This window comes from Amphiprion ocellaris, chromosome 24, assembly GCF_022539595.1.
Source record: "Amphiprion ocellaris isolate individual 3 ecotype Okinawa chromosome 24, ASM2253959v1, whole genome shotgun sequence".
NCBI classification, from domain to species: domain Eukaryota; kingdom Metazoa; phylum Chordata; class Actinopteri; family Pomacentridae; genus Amphiprion; species Amphiprion ocellaris.
Window position 1 is genome coordinate 3834489 of NC_072789.1, and position 11978 is coordinate 3846466.

At 39.3% G+C, this 11978-nt stretch overlaps 2 protein-coding genes across 3 annotated transcripts; both read right to left on the bottom strand.

Moving 5' to 3' along the window:
* Positions 1-168: 168 nt before the first annotated feature.
* prkag3a (protein kinase, AMP-activated, gamma 3a non-catalytic subunit) lies at positions 169-5220 on the bottom strand. 2 transcript variants are annotated; one of them, XM_023270548.3, is made up of 12 exons: positions 5074-5220; positions 4926-4965; positions 4721-4821; positions 3993-4074; positions 3853-3911; positions 3674-3719; positions 3091-3145; positions 2870-2996; positions 1211-1376; positions 1093-1130; positions 857-1003; positions 169-783 (listed from the first exon to the last, which is right to left on the bottom strand). In XM_023270548.3, the coding sequence occupies exons 1-12, from the start codon at positions 5089-5091 to the stop codon at positions 667-669; spliced, it is 996 nt and encodes a 331-aa protein (XP_023126316.1). In that variant the 5' UTR covers positions 5092-5220; the 3' UTR covers positions 169-666. The 2 variants fall into 2 exon arrangements, with proteins under 2 accessions (XP_023126316.1, XP_023126315.1); XM_023270547.3 differs by having other exon boundaries at positions 3659-3719.
* Positions 5221-6417: 1197 nt separating this feature from the next.
* Positions 6418-11161, bottom strand: cnppd1 (cyclin Pas1/PHO80 domain containing 1). Its single transcript, XM_023270546.3, has 8 exons — positions 10981-11161; positions 10413-10515; positions 10073-10154; positions 9845-9965; positions 9523-9651; positions 9366-9427; positions 9161-9278; positions 6418-8300 (listed from the first exon to the last, which is right to left on the bottom strand). Exons 1-8 carry the CDS (start codon positions 11041-11043, stop codon positions 7659-7661), a joined length of 1320 nt encoding a protein of 439 aa, XP_023126314.2. The 5' UTR covers positions 11044-11161; the 3' UTR covers positions 6418-7658.
* Between the last annotated feature and the right edge of the window lie 817 nt (positions 11162-11978).

An 11978-nucleotide genomic window follows, 5' to 3' on the forward strand; every position in this document is an offset into this window, starting at 1 on the left:
CAATATAAGCCAATTGGCTTGAAATTGGCAAAAACAGCTGTCCTAAGGAAGAAAATGCTATATAGCTCCACCTACAACTGCAAAGGAAGATCATGAAACCTTGGTCACAGTGGTCTAAAAATAATGTCCAAAGCTGTATATGTAAGCAGAGTACAGAAAGACCACATATTGGCAAGATTTGATACAAATTTATTACAGAAATACAGTATATTGAATAAATACACATTGATCAATTTGATCAAATGCAGCCAATGTAGTGGACCTATAGACACATCATGGCATCAAGGTCAGCTCACTGTCCAGTAACGGAACTTGAAGACATTTTAATGTAAACAGCAGCAGAGCCAGCGGATTTCTCTTCCTCTTATGTTCTCTCATTTTAGTCAATTTCTGAAAGATACAAATGAATTCTGCTGTCATTCTCTTCTGCAGCTGTTTAGAAAATGAAACTAAGCCTCGTAGAGCGGCTCTGTGGGAACACCTGCATGTTTTTGAGTGCAAGATTGAAAGCAAGGAGGCGGTTTTCAACAACAAGCCTGTGGGAACAGGGAGGATGCAGGTCATGGGGCTTGGCTGGAGTAGGAACGAGGCTCCAGAGCCTCCCAGGCTGGAAACACTGCCAGGACTACACAGAAGACAAAGGAGGGGACGCTCTGCCCCCTGCTGCTAGGATAATAAGGCGTCAATACCTGCAGGGGTTAAGACCATGGCCTGCAGCAGGTCAGACAGAGAAATGATGCCCTTCACCACATCAGATCTGTCCACCAGGACCAGCCGATGGACCTGGGAAAAGACAGAGATGCTCTATTATCCTGCAAACTCATGGTTTTAATCAGAAGTGTCCAAAAAGATGTACCTCGGCTGTGACTATACGACATATGATGGTCTCCAAAGTTTCATCAGGATAACACTTGATGACTCCCTCCACGTAACACGTGCGCCTGCGGACGGCCTCCTGCATGCTCATGTCCAGATTGTTGTAGGTCTTCTGGGCTGCTAGATTCTGGAGCAAACGTCAGCAAACAATGACAATAAACAGCGGAAAGTTGCAAAAAAAATTCAATAAAAAACTACACGGGATGATGCACTTACAATGACGTCAAACCTCGAGTAGAGGGCCACCACTTTGCCTGAGAAAACAAACATGCAACAGACATCAGTGCAGACCAAATAAAGGGAAAATACCTTTAAAGATTCTGAAGAAGCACACCTTGTTCGTCCACCACCGGCAGCGCAGACACCCGCCTCTCCACAAATATGGAGAGGGCATCATAAAGCGATGCTGTTTGCTGCACAGTGGCGATGTTCCTGAACGTTCCTATCCTCAACTCCTGGATCTGCTTCTGGAGGAACGCAGGCTTGGGAACTTTTTTCCCCTGAAAACATCCAAATCCCTCAGTTGAAGAATGTTGGTGCACACGGGATTTAAGGTTAGAACCAGAGGTGGAAGTGCATTTACTCGACACAAGAAGTACACAGTCAAGGTATTTATACTTTACTGGAGAGTTTCTGTTGTGTAGTTTTAGGGATGTCGATGAGGCAGACACAGAGACACACTGGACACTCAGATGACTTTAGGTTGTGAGTCAGGTTTACTGATATCAGGAGAAGCGACACCGACAGAGCAGCAGTAAATGTAAGCAACACCAGCATCAGTTCTGCCTCTCTGAAGGCCATTATGAATAATTTTTCCTTCACAAATCCCTCCTTTTTGATCATAAGATCAAGCCAAACATTAAATCAAAAGGGAAAATTACAGATTGGCAATCTTGGTGAGAGAATTATGGGCAAATATTAGACTTTTTACTAGACTACTTTTGTCTGAAACTTACTTTTCAGATTTTCATACCACTTCTATCCAGTAACAAAAAAACAAACAAAAAACACCCACACATCTCCAAATTAAAATTTTCCTGATAACCTGCTCAATTAAATATTCCTGAATGGGTTGAGAATATTCATCTATTTCATTATTTACTGTTCATTTCTGCAGGGACAGCACACAGTTAATTGTAACTGTGCCAGAGCAGTTAAATTACACCTGTTGTCTCTGGACAGGTAGACAAAAAAAGAAACCAAATCTAGCCGTATGAAAAATATAAAAAATACATGGCAGTCATTTGGGGTACAAAAGCTTGAGGCTGGTTTTAAATAATTAAGCTTCCAGAGTCTCTGATGATTGTGGTTTTGGTATTTCAACCTTAGAAAGCAGATTGATCAAAGGCTGTCAAACATTTTAAAAACCTCTACAAACTTTTCTCACACTACTCTGATGGGATACTGCTGAGATATTTCACCGTGCTGAATGTGTTTTTCAACAACTTGCTTCTCTATATGCTGTGAGCCGTGCTACATATATTTTTTTATTAATAACGTTTGTTTTTGTCAATTTTCCTCTTAATCTGTCTTTTCGCTTCCCAGATTTGTTTATAGTGAGTACAAAGAGAGTTTTGAAGACCTTTTGGATTAGCTAGAATGTGTCACCAAGCTGAAAAAACTGTTGTTTTTCTAAGCTTGTGAAAATGTATTTTTTTGTGCATGATTCTCTCAGGTCACTACAAACATATGGCTCTCTTTTAGAATGATGCACTGCTGTGGATTATCTACCAAATAGTGTATAAAGCAATGCAACTTAAACATTAATGTGGCAGTAATATTCATCCAAAAACCTCCTATATGTAGTAAAACACTGATATCGGCCACTATTCTGCAGAATAAGTATTTTTTGTAAATTTTGCTTTTAAAGTTTTGAATGCAAGACTTTAATTGTAGTGGATTATTTTCACAATATGATACTACATCTTTAACTTAATTAAATGCTTCTTCCACAACTGGTTATTACACACATAAAGATTAAGTTAAAGCTCACAAATATATGGAGGAACTTGAGGATTCTTTTGTGCGTCAGAATGTGCAGGACGTTTCCAGACTCGGGGTCGATGACAGGCAGCCTGTGGATTTTATATCGCAGTAAGGAATAGATGGCATCAAAGAGGCTGGAGGGAGGAGAGATAACAGAGGAATGCACTGTTTGGCTTTACTACACTGTAAATTCAGTTAAAATAGAACATTTGAGAGCCGTAGACTCACCTGGCCTCTGGAGAAATGCTGATGAGGAAGTGATTGGAATACTGTAAGTAGACGTCTAGACAGAAGAAGAGACGGTTAAGGTGGAGATGTTTGCACAGAAACAATAAGGGTTGGGTGAGATTATTTTAACCCTCCTGTTGTCCTCATTTACAGGCACCAAAAAATATTGTTTCCTTCTCTGAAAAAAAATCCAAAAATTCTGCAAAATAATTCCCCAAATTTCTGAAAATTTGCAAAACCTTCTGGAAGAAAATCCCAATAACTACTTAAAAGTTGCCCTTAAAAGTTTTATTTTAAAACTATTTTCGCTGGATTTTGGTTGATTTTTTGTGAATGTTCTTAAAGAAACATTTTTTAACATTTTTTCCACCAAAAAATGTTCAAAGATTTCCCAAAAATGTTGAAAATGTGGACATCAGACGTTTCACTGTGAAAATATATTTTTTTCTCCACATTTTCAAACTTTAAAACAGGTCAATTTTGTGATCTGATTACACAATCCTGATTATATGCAATATTTAACTACGCAACCAGGGAGAAATGCAGTTGATCTGTGCAGGTTATTTACTTTTAACTGAATCACCTCTCCACGTTTCGATCTTGTGGCTCTCCAGCTCGTACATCTGAACCTTTCAGAGGGAGAAACAGTGTCAACGTGTGATCGATCAAACATTGGAGCCCTGCAAAAAAAAAAGAATAAAAACAACAAAAAAAAAAAAAACTGCACACTGTCAACTCAAACTGCAGTATATTCATGCTCACCATAGGGGACTTGTAATAGCAATGGAGGATGTTGATGAAATCTGTGATAGTCAGCATACCTGTGGAAGAAAAGAGGTTTTTATTCCCATTATTAGAATTTATATCAAGTCACTGTGTTGATGAATTTAATCCTGTCTTACCCACAAATCTCTGCAGCTTGCTGTCCCACAGAGGTGCAGCCCTCAAGCCATTTGCCACCAGTGCAAAAAAGGCCTTTTTCACCTTTTGGAGGCAGATAAAGTCACTCAAAAGATCAAAATTATGGATAATCATGAAAAAGACACTAAACAAGACTGACACTGCACTACACTGGTCTCCATGGATGCAGACTAAAGAAAAATCCAAGACAGGCGCATAAAAGTATGCCTCACCCTTTGCAAAAGCACATCTGGACAAATAAAAAAGCTTCAAGTCATCAATTCTGTGGTTGGATGAAATGAAGGCAAAATTATTTAGACACAGGAAGGTGGATTTTGTTTGGTAAAAGAAAAAAGAAGCATTGAAGGCCAAGAACTTCACCGAGATGTTCAAGCATGGGGGTAGGAATATAATGTTTTGGAGGTGTTCTTTTAAGGAAAACGTGACAGGAAACATCATGAAAGTAAACCAAAGTTGATTGCTGCCACTGATTACTGAGAGATGATATTTTTTTGCATGGCGATTTTAGTAAAAATGTAAAAAAGCAACAAAAAAACCCAGAAATAGCTAAAAATCTACCATATAACATCTTTAGCACAACGTTGTACTGCCTTTTGTCACATGTTCATGTTATTTCCAGCCATAAGAAATCACTATAAATCACAACTTGGCATTTTGTATGAAAAACTTTGGACTTAACTGTATGAACATTATTGTGTTGAAGTCTTACTTGCAGTGTGGTATCAAATATGACCAGTTTACAGCTGGTTGGAATGGCATCGTAGCAGCGGTGGCTTTTCATGAAGTTCATGTAGACGGTGGCATCAGCCTCTAGGAGGAAGTACAACAGCTGGTCACACACAAATATGCAGCAACAGGTTATAATATTACACCAAAATCTCCACATTCACATCCACACATTTACGAAGACATACCTTGTTTCTGCAGTTCCTGCTTCTTGTCCAGGAATGACACCTGCAACACATGAAGCGAAACATTCTCCACATGACACGACCAGCATTTTTATAAATCCTCAACGCTACCTCGGTTTCAGTAAACTTCACAAACTCCAAAGTGATTCACCTGCGATCGAGACTCCATTATTCTGTCGTGTGTCCATGAAAAAGTTGGTTTCCGCGCAGCAGACAGTCGGTTTGTTAGCCCTTTCTACAAAGCGGTCGGGTCTATATTAGGAGCTCTGGGGTGGTATGAGCTGAGGGGAGGGGTAAGAGAAGCTGGCAGAGGCTCAAGGAGGGGGAGGGAAGCTGGTCATCTGCTCTCCTCTCTGTAAAAACACCCATCATCACTCTGCTTTTAATGCTGTTTAACCCTCCTGCTGTCCTCGTTTACAGGCACCAAAAGATATTGTTTCCTCGTCTGAAAAAAAATCCAAAAATTCAGCAAAAAAATTCCCCAAATTTTATGAAAATTTACAAAACCAAAATTCAAATAATTCCTTGAAAGTTTCCCTTAAAAGTTTTATTTTAAAAAAAAAAAATCCCCCAAATTTGACAAGAAAATTCTTGTAAATATTTTCAAAAAAATTAGTAAAAATCTTCCAAAAAAACCCTAAATATATCTAAAGTGATTACATGTATATCAGTAAAATTTCTAATATTTTCCTTAAGAACATTCACATAAAAATCAACCAAGATCCAGCAAAATTCGCTGGATTTTGGTTGATTTTTATGTGACTGTTTTAAAGAAATTTTTTTAATACTTCTTTTTTTTTCCACCGAAAATGTTCAAAGATTTCCCAAGAACGTTGAAAATGTGGACATTAGAAGTTTCACTGTGAAATTTTTTTTTCTCCACATTTTCAAACTTTAAAACGGGTCAATTTTGACTCGCAGGACAACACATGGGTTAAAGTAATGATGGACTGTCGTTTCTCTCCACTTAGCTGATTTGTTCTTGCCATAATATGGATTGTAACAGTTGTTAAATAGGGCTGTCAACTGTGGGCCAACCTGACTTCTGCACAACACAACTGATGGTCCCAACCCCATTAAGAAGGCAAGAAATTCCACTAATTAACCTTGACAAGGAACACCTGTGAGTGTGCCTTGAGTGTCATCAAAGAAAAGGGTGGCTACTTTGAGGAATCTAAAATATAAAACATGTTGAGAGGTAGTTCACAATTGTTTGTTTACTACATAATTCCATATGTGTTCATTCATAGTTCTGATGCCTTCAGTGAGAATCTACAATGCAAATAGTCATGAAAATAAAGAAAACACTTTCGATGACAAGGTGTGTGTGTCCAAACTTTTGAGTGTCCATTTGCCAGTATTTGCACTCATAAGGCTTCTAGCAAAAGAATTTGTGCTTTTAAACATCATAAAATGGGGCTTTTATGACTTTTAACTCAATATACTCTTCGGCCAACCTTCATCTTTATCTTTATCACAGACAATAATAAACCGATTTCTCAAAGAAATGCATCTTTTTTAATGAATTCTGTGTTTCTACACATTTTACAATATTTGCATTTTCCACCATGTACAAAATTAAAGGACTTCCTGCTCCAAAATGTATCAAATCTGTCAAAGGTTCAATTATAAAGGAAATGTGTGTAACCCGCGGACATAAAAATAATCAATTCTTTACATTTTTCTTTCTTTCGGGTGTTTAAAAGATATGACAACACAGTGATAATGGAGAGAAACGTCCAAGAAAAAAAAAAAAGGGAAGCCAGATGTGCAAATTCCAGATCGATAAAAGTAACACTGCAGTTAGCCTTTAAGGTGTTATAAACAAAAACCAACTAGAAACTGCATGAAACCCCAGAAGCCCATCCTTTATAGAAACCATCCACATGGAAGAACTTAGAGGTGAATCTCTTACATTTGGCCATACAGGAAAGCGGCTTTAAGATTATGTAACATCCTTGTGCCACATAAAATCTGGTGAATATTGTAACTACATACAGAAAGTCGACCAAAATGAGCCGTAAATAAACAGAATAGGTGAGCTTTGGATGTCTGTGCAGCAAATGATGCTCCAACACTGCTTTCTTGTGTCCTGTCTTTGAGGTAAAAGTGAACAACAGGAGCCTGTTGTAAAAAACAAACAAACTGGTGAACAAACTCAGTGCTTGCAGCATGTGTATGACGAACATCTGATCTAAACCCGCAACTGCGCAAAGCAAACTATACGATATGCAAATGTGGAGCAAACTGGTTTTCTTCCGACAGAGCCCGACCATTAAAAATAAAACACTTGCTGTGAATCTTTCAGATATGCCCCATACCCTTCACACATTCCTCAACCTGCCAAGCAGTGAACAGCTTTAACCTTACAGCTGTGACAAAATATCTCAAAACACGTTCATTGCCCTCCATCACCATCCAACAGGTGTGAACTTTCATATATGATAAATATGCGTGGCAAAAAAGTTTGCAGCCATGAAAAACATTAAATGACCTTCATACGCGAAATAAGTTTCAGAGGATTAATAGAAGACTGTAGGATCTTGTGTCAAATTCATCCCATAAGTGAATATCATCAAACCCTCCCTAAAGTGATGAACTACTCTCGTCTTTGCACCTGCATTCTAGATCTGAAAAAGTAAAGAAAAGCATGACATGTGGCTGTTAATGAGTCATGAGACAATGCTGGTTTAATTTCCAGAGTCTGTCGCTACAGGTTGACAAGCTGTGCTGTCCCTAACCAGGCATGAGCAGAGCTTGGACTTTGTCTACAGGCAGCAGAGAGTCCAGATGGCAGGGTCGCAGCTGCACAGGAGGAAGCCCCCCCAGGTGAGAGTTCAGACCAGGTTCAGCAGTTCCAAGGAGGCCGGAGGAGAGCCACGAAGCACGGTGCTGATGGTTATCAAGAGGACCTTGAATGAGGAGTGCTGAGGTGTTTGGAAGCCCACACTGTAGAGGAGGGAGGGTTGCAAGACAGCCGGGGCAGATGAAGGAAGCAGCAGACCAGTGTGGGGAGGTTTCCGTTTCAGATTTAGTTTCAGGATGTATGTGACCCATCGAGGCGAGGAAGGAACCCCAGAGACACAGTATTGATGTCTGTGTGGAGGCCGACGGCTGCCTGTGGTCTGGGCTGATTCCAGGAGCACCCACCTGACGGCTTTGACTCTTGTTGGCCAGAACACAACAGGGAAGGCGTTGGGTTGCAGCAGGAGCTTCTGGGTTTAAGTTGGAAGTCTGAAGATGGCCCAAGTTGATCTCACCGGGTAGTGGAAGCAGGGACTGGCCGCTTCTGGAGAGGCTGAGCTGGTGCATCACAGCACTGGTGGCAATGAGGCCAGCCACACTGGTTAGATAGACCAGGCCGAGCATACAGGAAACCTGGAAGCAAACCAAATCAGAATACTAATTCACTTAGTTGGAACTTATAGAGAACATAAGTAAAAAGCCACCTGAGAAGAATGCCACAAAACGAGTACAATAACTTTGTAAACAAAAAATATCCCCGATGACATGATCTGTATAACTCTTGTGAAAAGCAGATCATATGCCAAATTAAGCTCATATGCAAAGCTGATGATATGCATGACTTCAACTCAATCAGTGGGGAGAATTGTGATTCAGATTGTGAATTGAGATTTTACCCAAAAACATCATCATATGATCTTTTGGCCCAACTGCCCAACCCTAGAGATGTCACAACTAGCACAAATCTAGAGATTAACCAAATTATGGAAATACTGGAAGCATCTCTGAAATCTGTCCACAAGGGAAGTAAAAAAACATGCTGCATAACCAACAGGATGAATAACAGGAAAACTTGGTGTGCTGCATTTAAAACAACAGTGAATGGGATCACATCACAGTACAAATAATTCTTAGTGGTTGTTTTAAACTCTAGTTAGAGCCATATAGTGGTGTTGTAACATACATAAGTTTAATATGACACAGGTTCAATCATAGCCAAATGGTGCACTTACACTCAACTCAAATAGAGGTGCAGCAAGTAAATGATTCGTTTCAAGTTTTTTTTTTTTTCAGGCTAAAAAATCCATCTTCAAATTAAATATTTTGTATTGGGTTGGGTGGTGAACAGAACAACACATTTAAGGACATCATCTTGTGCATTTGTAAACATAGATTGAAATTTTCTGACATTGTGTAGATCAAATAACTAATTGTTCAATCGAGAAAAGCATAATAATAATTAAAATAGCCTGAAACTAAAATCCTTTTCCCACCTTGGTAAAGTGCTGGTAGATGGCTGTGAGGGCGTGACTCCATGCAGACTGCTCCAGCAGCACACACAGGTCAGTGTAGGTGAACCAGCCACGTTTCATTCCCTGACGTTCTGCAATGCTGGAGATACAGAATCAGAAATAAACCCTCCACAACATGCTTTACAACACTGACTCATTGATTATGCAGACAGACCTTATTACAAACCTGGTTTCCAGCTGACTTAGTATGTCGAAGAAGTCGCTTGGCTCTGTGAAGAGGCTCCACTCCTACAAGACATGACATCAGGGTTGAGAGAAAGAGCCGGAACCAAACACACATGCGGTCACACCGTACATACATGAGCACATACAGTTCCACTTACAATGGCATTCAAGAACTTCATCTCAAGGTTATTGACAGTTTGGACATCCAGCTTCCCAGCTGCTCCCCATTCATCATTGAACACTTCTTCTTCCTCCCCTTCGTCATACAGGTATTTGCTGGCAACCATCTAAATGAAAAAAGAGATTTCAGTGTGTTTGTTGACTGTAAACCCTGACTGTATGATTTTTTTTAAAAAAAAAGAAGCAGTATAGTCCTGATCAGGATGTAAACAAAGAAAGTAAACTCTTTTTGAAATAAGTGGGGCATGGTAATAATAACACTAACACTTTTAGAATGACCTATGAACTACAAATACATACCATAGAGATCAGGAAGAGGTCAGAGGAGGAGATCTTTTGCAAGTATTCAGGGTTTCTATGTCGGAGCCTTTCGATGTAAACGAGAGCCAGCATCATGGCACACGGAGAGATGCAAGCCTCCCTGCAGCAAAAAATGAAACTTTTTTCACATGTATGAATGACTGTGCAACTTTTTATTCCTGTAAGAGTGCATAACCTGGGTGTGCAAGCATTTTTCACAGTACAAACCTGGCAACGTGAGCAGCATACTTCTTCTGGAGCTTACGTATTGGGCTTGGGGCAGACTTCTGGAAGATTTCCACAGCAATATCTGCAAGACCAGAAAGCACAAAGTCAAAAGCAGGCTCACATGTGACAGTATTTCTCTTTGTAAATTAATTCTGCACATTTATAACCTATTTTAATTATGACTCCGTTTTGCTCAAGACAAATGCAATCAGTAGAAATCTCCACGTACATAATGAATATGACTCATGTCTGGAAGCACTTGCAGAACTGAAGCAAGGACGACTTGATCTAAGTAACGTTAGTGAAGTCACATGTAACTGAAAGCTGATGTTTTTCTCACCTGTAACGGGGCAGGAGAGGGCATCTAAAGAAACATCTTTGTCCAAGCCATAATACAGCCGCTTTCTCACTCGTTCAGTCAACTTTTGGTGTCTTGGAAGAAACTACAAAAACAACAGTAGCAAAGCAGTGTTAGCATAACTGTAGTTTTTGGATAATTAAGTTAGGTCAGCTAACTTTAGGCTGTAGAAAGCCGTACTTATGATTATATAATGACATATCAAAGCAATATACTCAGCACTTTCTCAATTATACAGCAGCAGGAGACTAGATATCGTTTACAGCAACCATAAACTCTGCTCATTTATGCTAGCTCAGCTGACGCTAGGCCCTTAGCTAGAGGTAACATCAGCGGTATGTTATCCATAGGGGGGCAAGCCTTATGTAATCATTTAGAGACGCTAAAACACAAATTATAAAGCTCTAAACAGCACCACATAGCAAAGTAAGTTAGTTTTATTTGATTCTAGGCAACTATACTGAGGTATAACTGACAAGCTAACGCTAGCTGAAGCGCCTAGCCTCGGCTATCGTAGTTTGTTGACTTGGCTGTTAGCTTAGCAACGTACCGTGAACTCCTGGAAGTCCGAAAACTGGAACGTCTTCTCGCTGAATAACGCGTCGAAATCCATATTTACTAAAGATTAAACATTAGTCCGCCGAATATAGAGAAGACTGCTGGCCCCCGCCTGTTTGCTAAAGCTCAGCTCGCTACGCCCTGACCGTGGACAGTCAGTGACGCCTGGGTGTGACACACAGCTGGTCCTGCAGGGGGCGTCACTGTGCTGCACTTCCACAACCACAGGGCACATTAATTTTTAACTTAATTATGTTTCCATGCTGGTCTCAAATTTTATATTGATGAATGGCAAAAGATGGTGGCAACATAATTTTAAAAAATAGATATGTTTGGAAGGGAGACTATCTATTTACATAACAACACTTTTATTCACTCATACTTGAATTCAGAGATTAACTGAGGTAATATATAATTGAGGGATTTTTGAAGTCCATGGGACATATCTTGCACACAATTTTGAAAAAAATGTTTTGTATGTTCATTATTATCATGTCTTTACAAATTCCATAATTGTTTATGATGGAAACAATCACTTATTAATAAAAAATGACTGGATATAACTAAAATGTCAACTATGTCACAGATAGTCCTGCAATTATATACTGACCAGCCCAGAATGACTTGAAAATGATCCATAATTATGGAAAATTAGCCCAGAAATTTATCCTAAATGACTCAAAAATTATCTCAGACACAAAAATGATCCAAAATGACGAGAAAAGATCCAAGCTGACATAAAACTTGTTGGAAACGACAAGAAAATTGTCCACAATTACTCAAAACTTGTCCACAATGACTCGAAAATTGTCCAAAATGACTCGAAAATTGTCCAAAATGACTCGAAAATTGTCCAAAGTGACTCGAAAATGATCCATAATTGCAGAACATTAGTCCAGAATGACATGAAATTTCTCCTAAATGACTTGAAAATTATCCCAAAGACACAAAAATGATCCAAAATGACGAGAAACGATCCAAGCTGATATA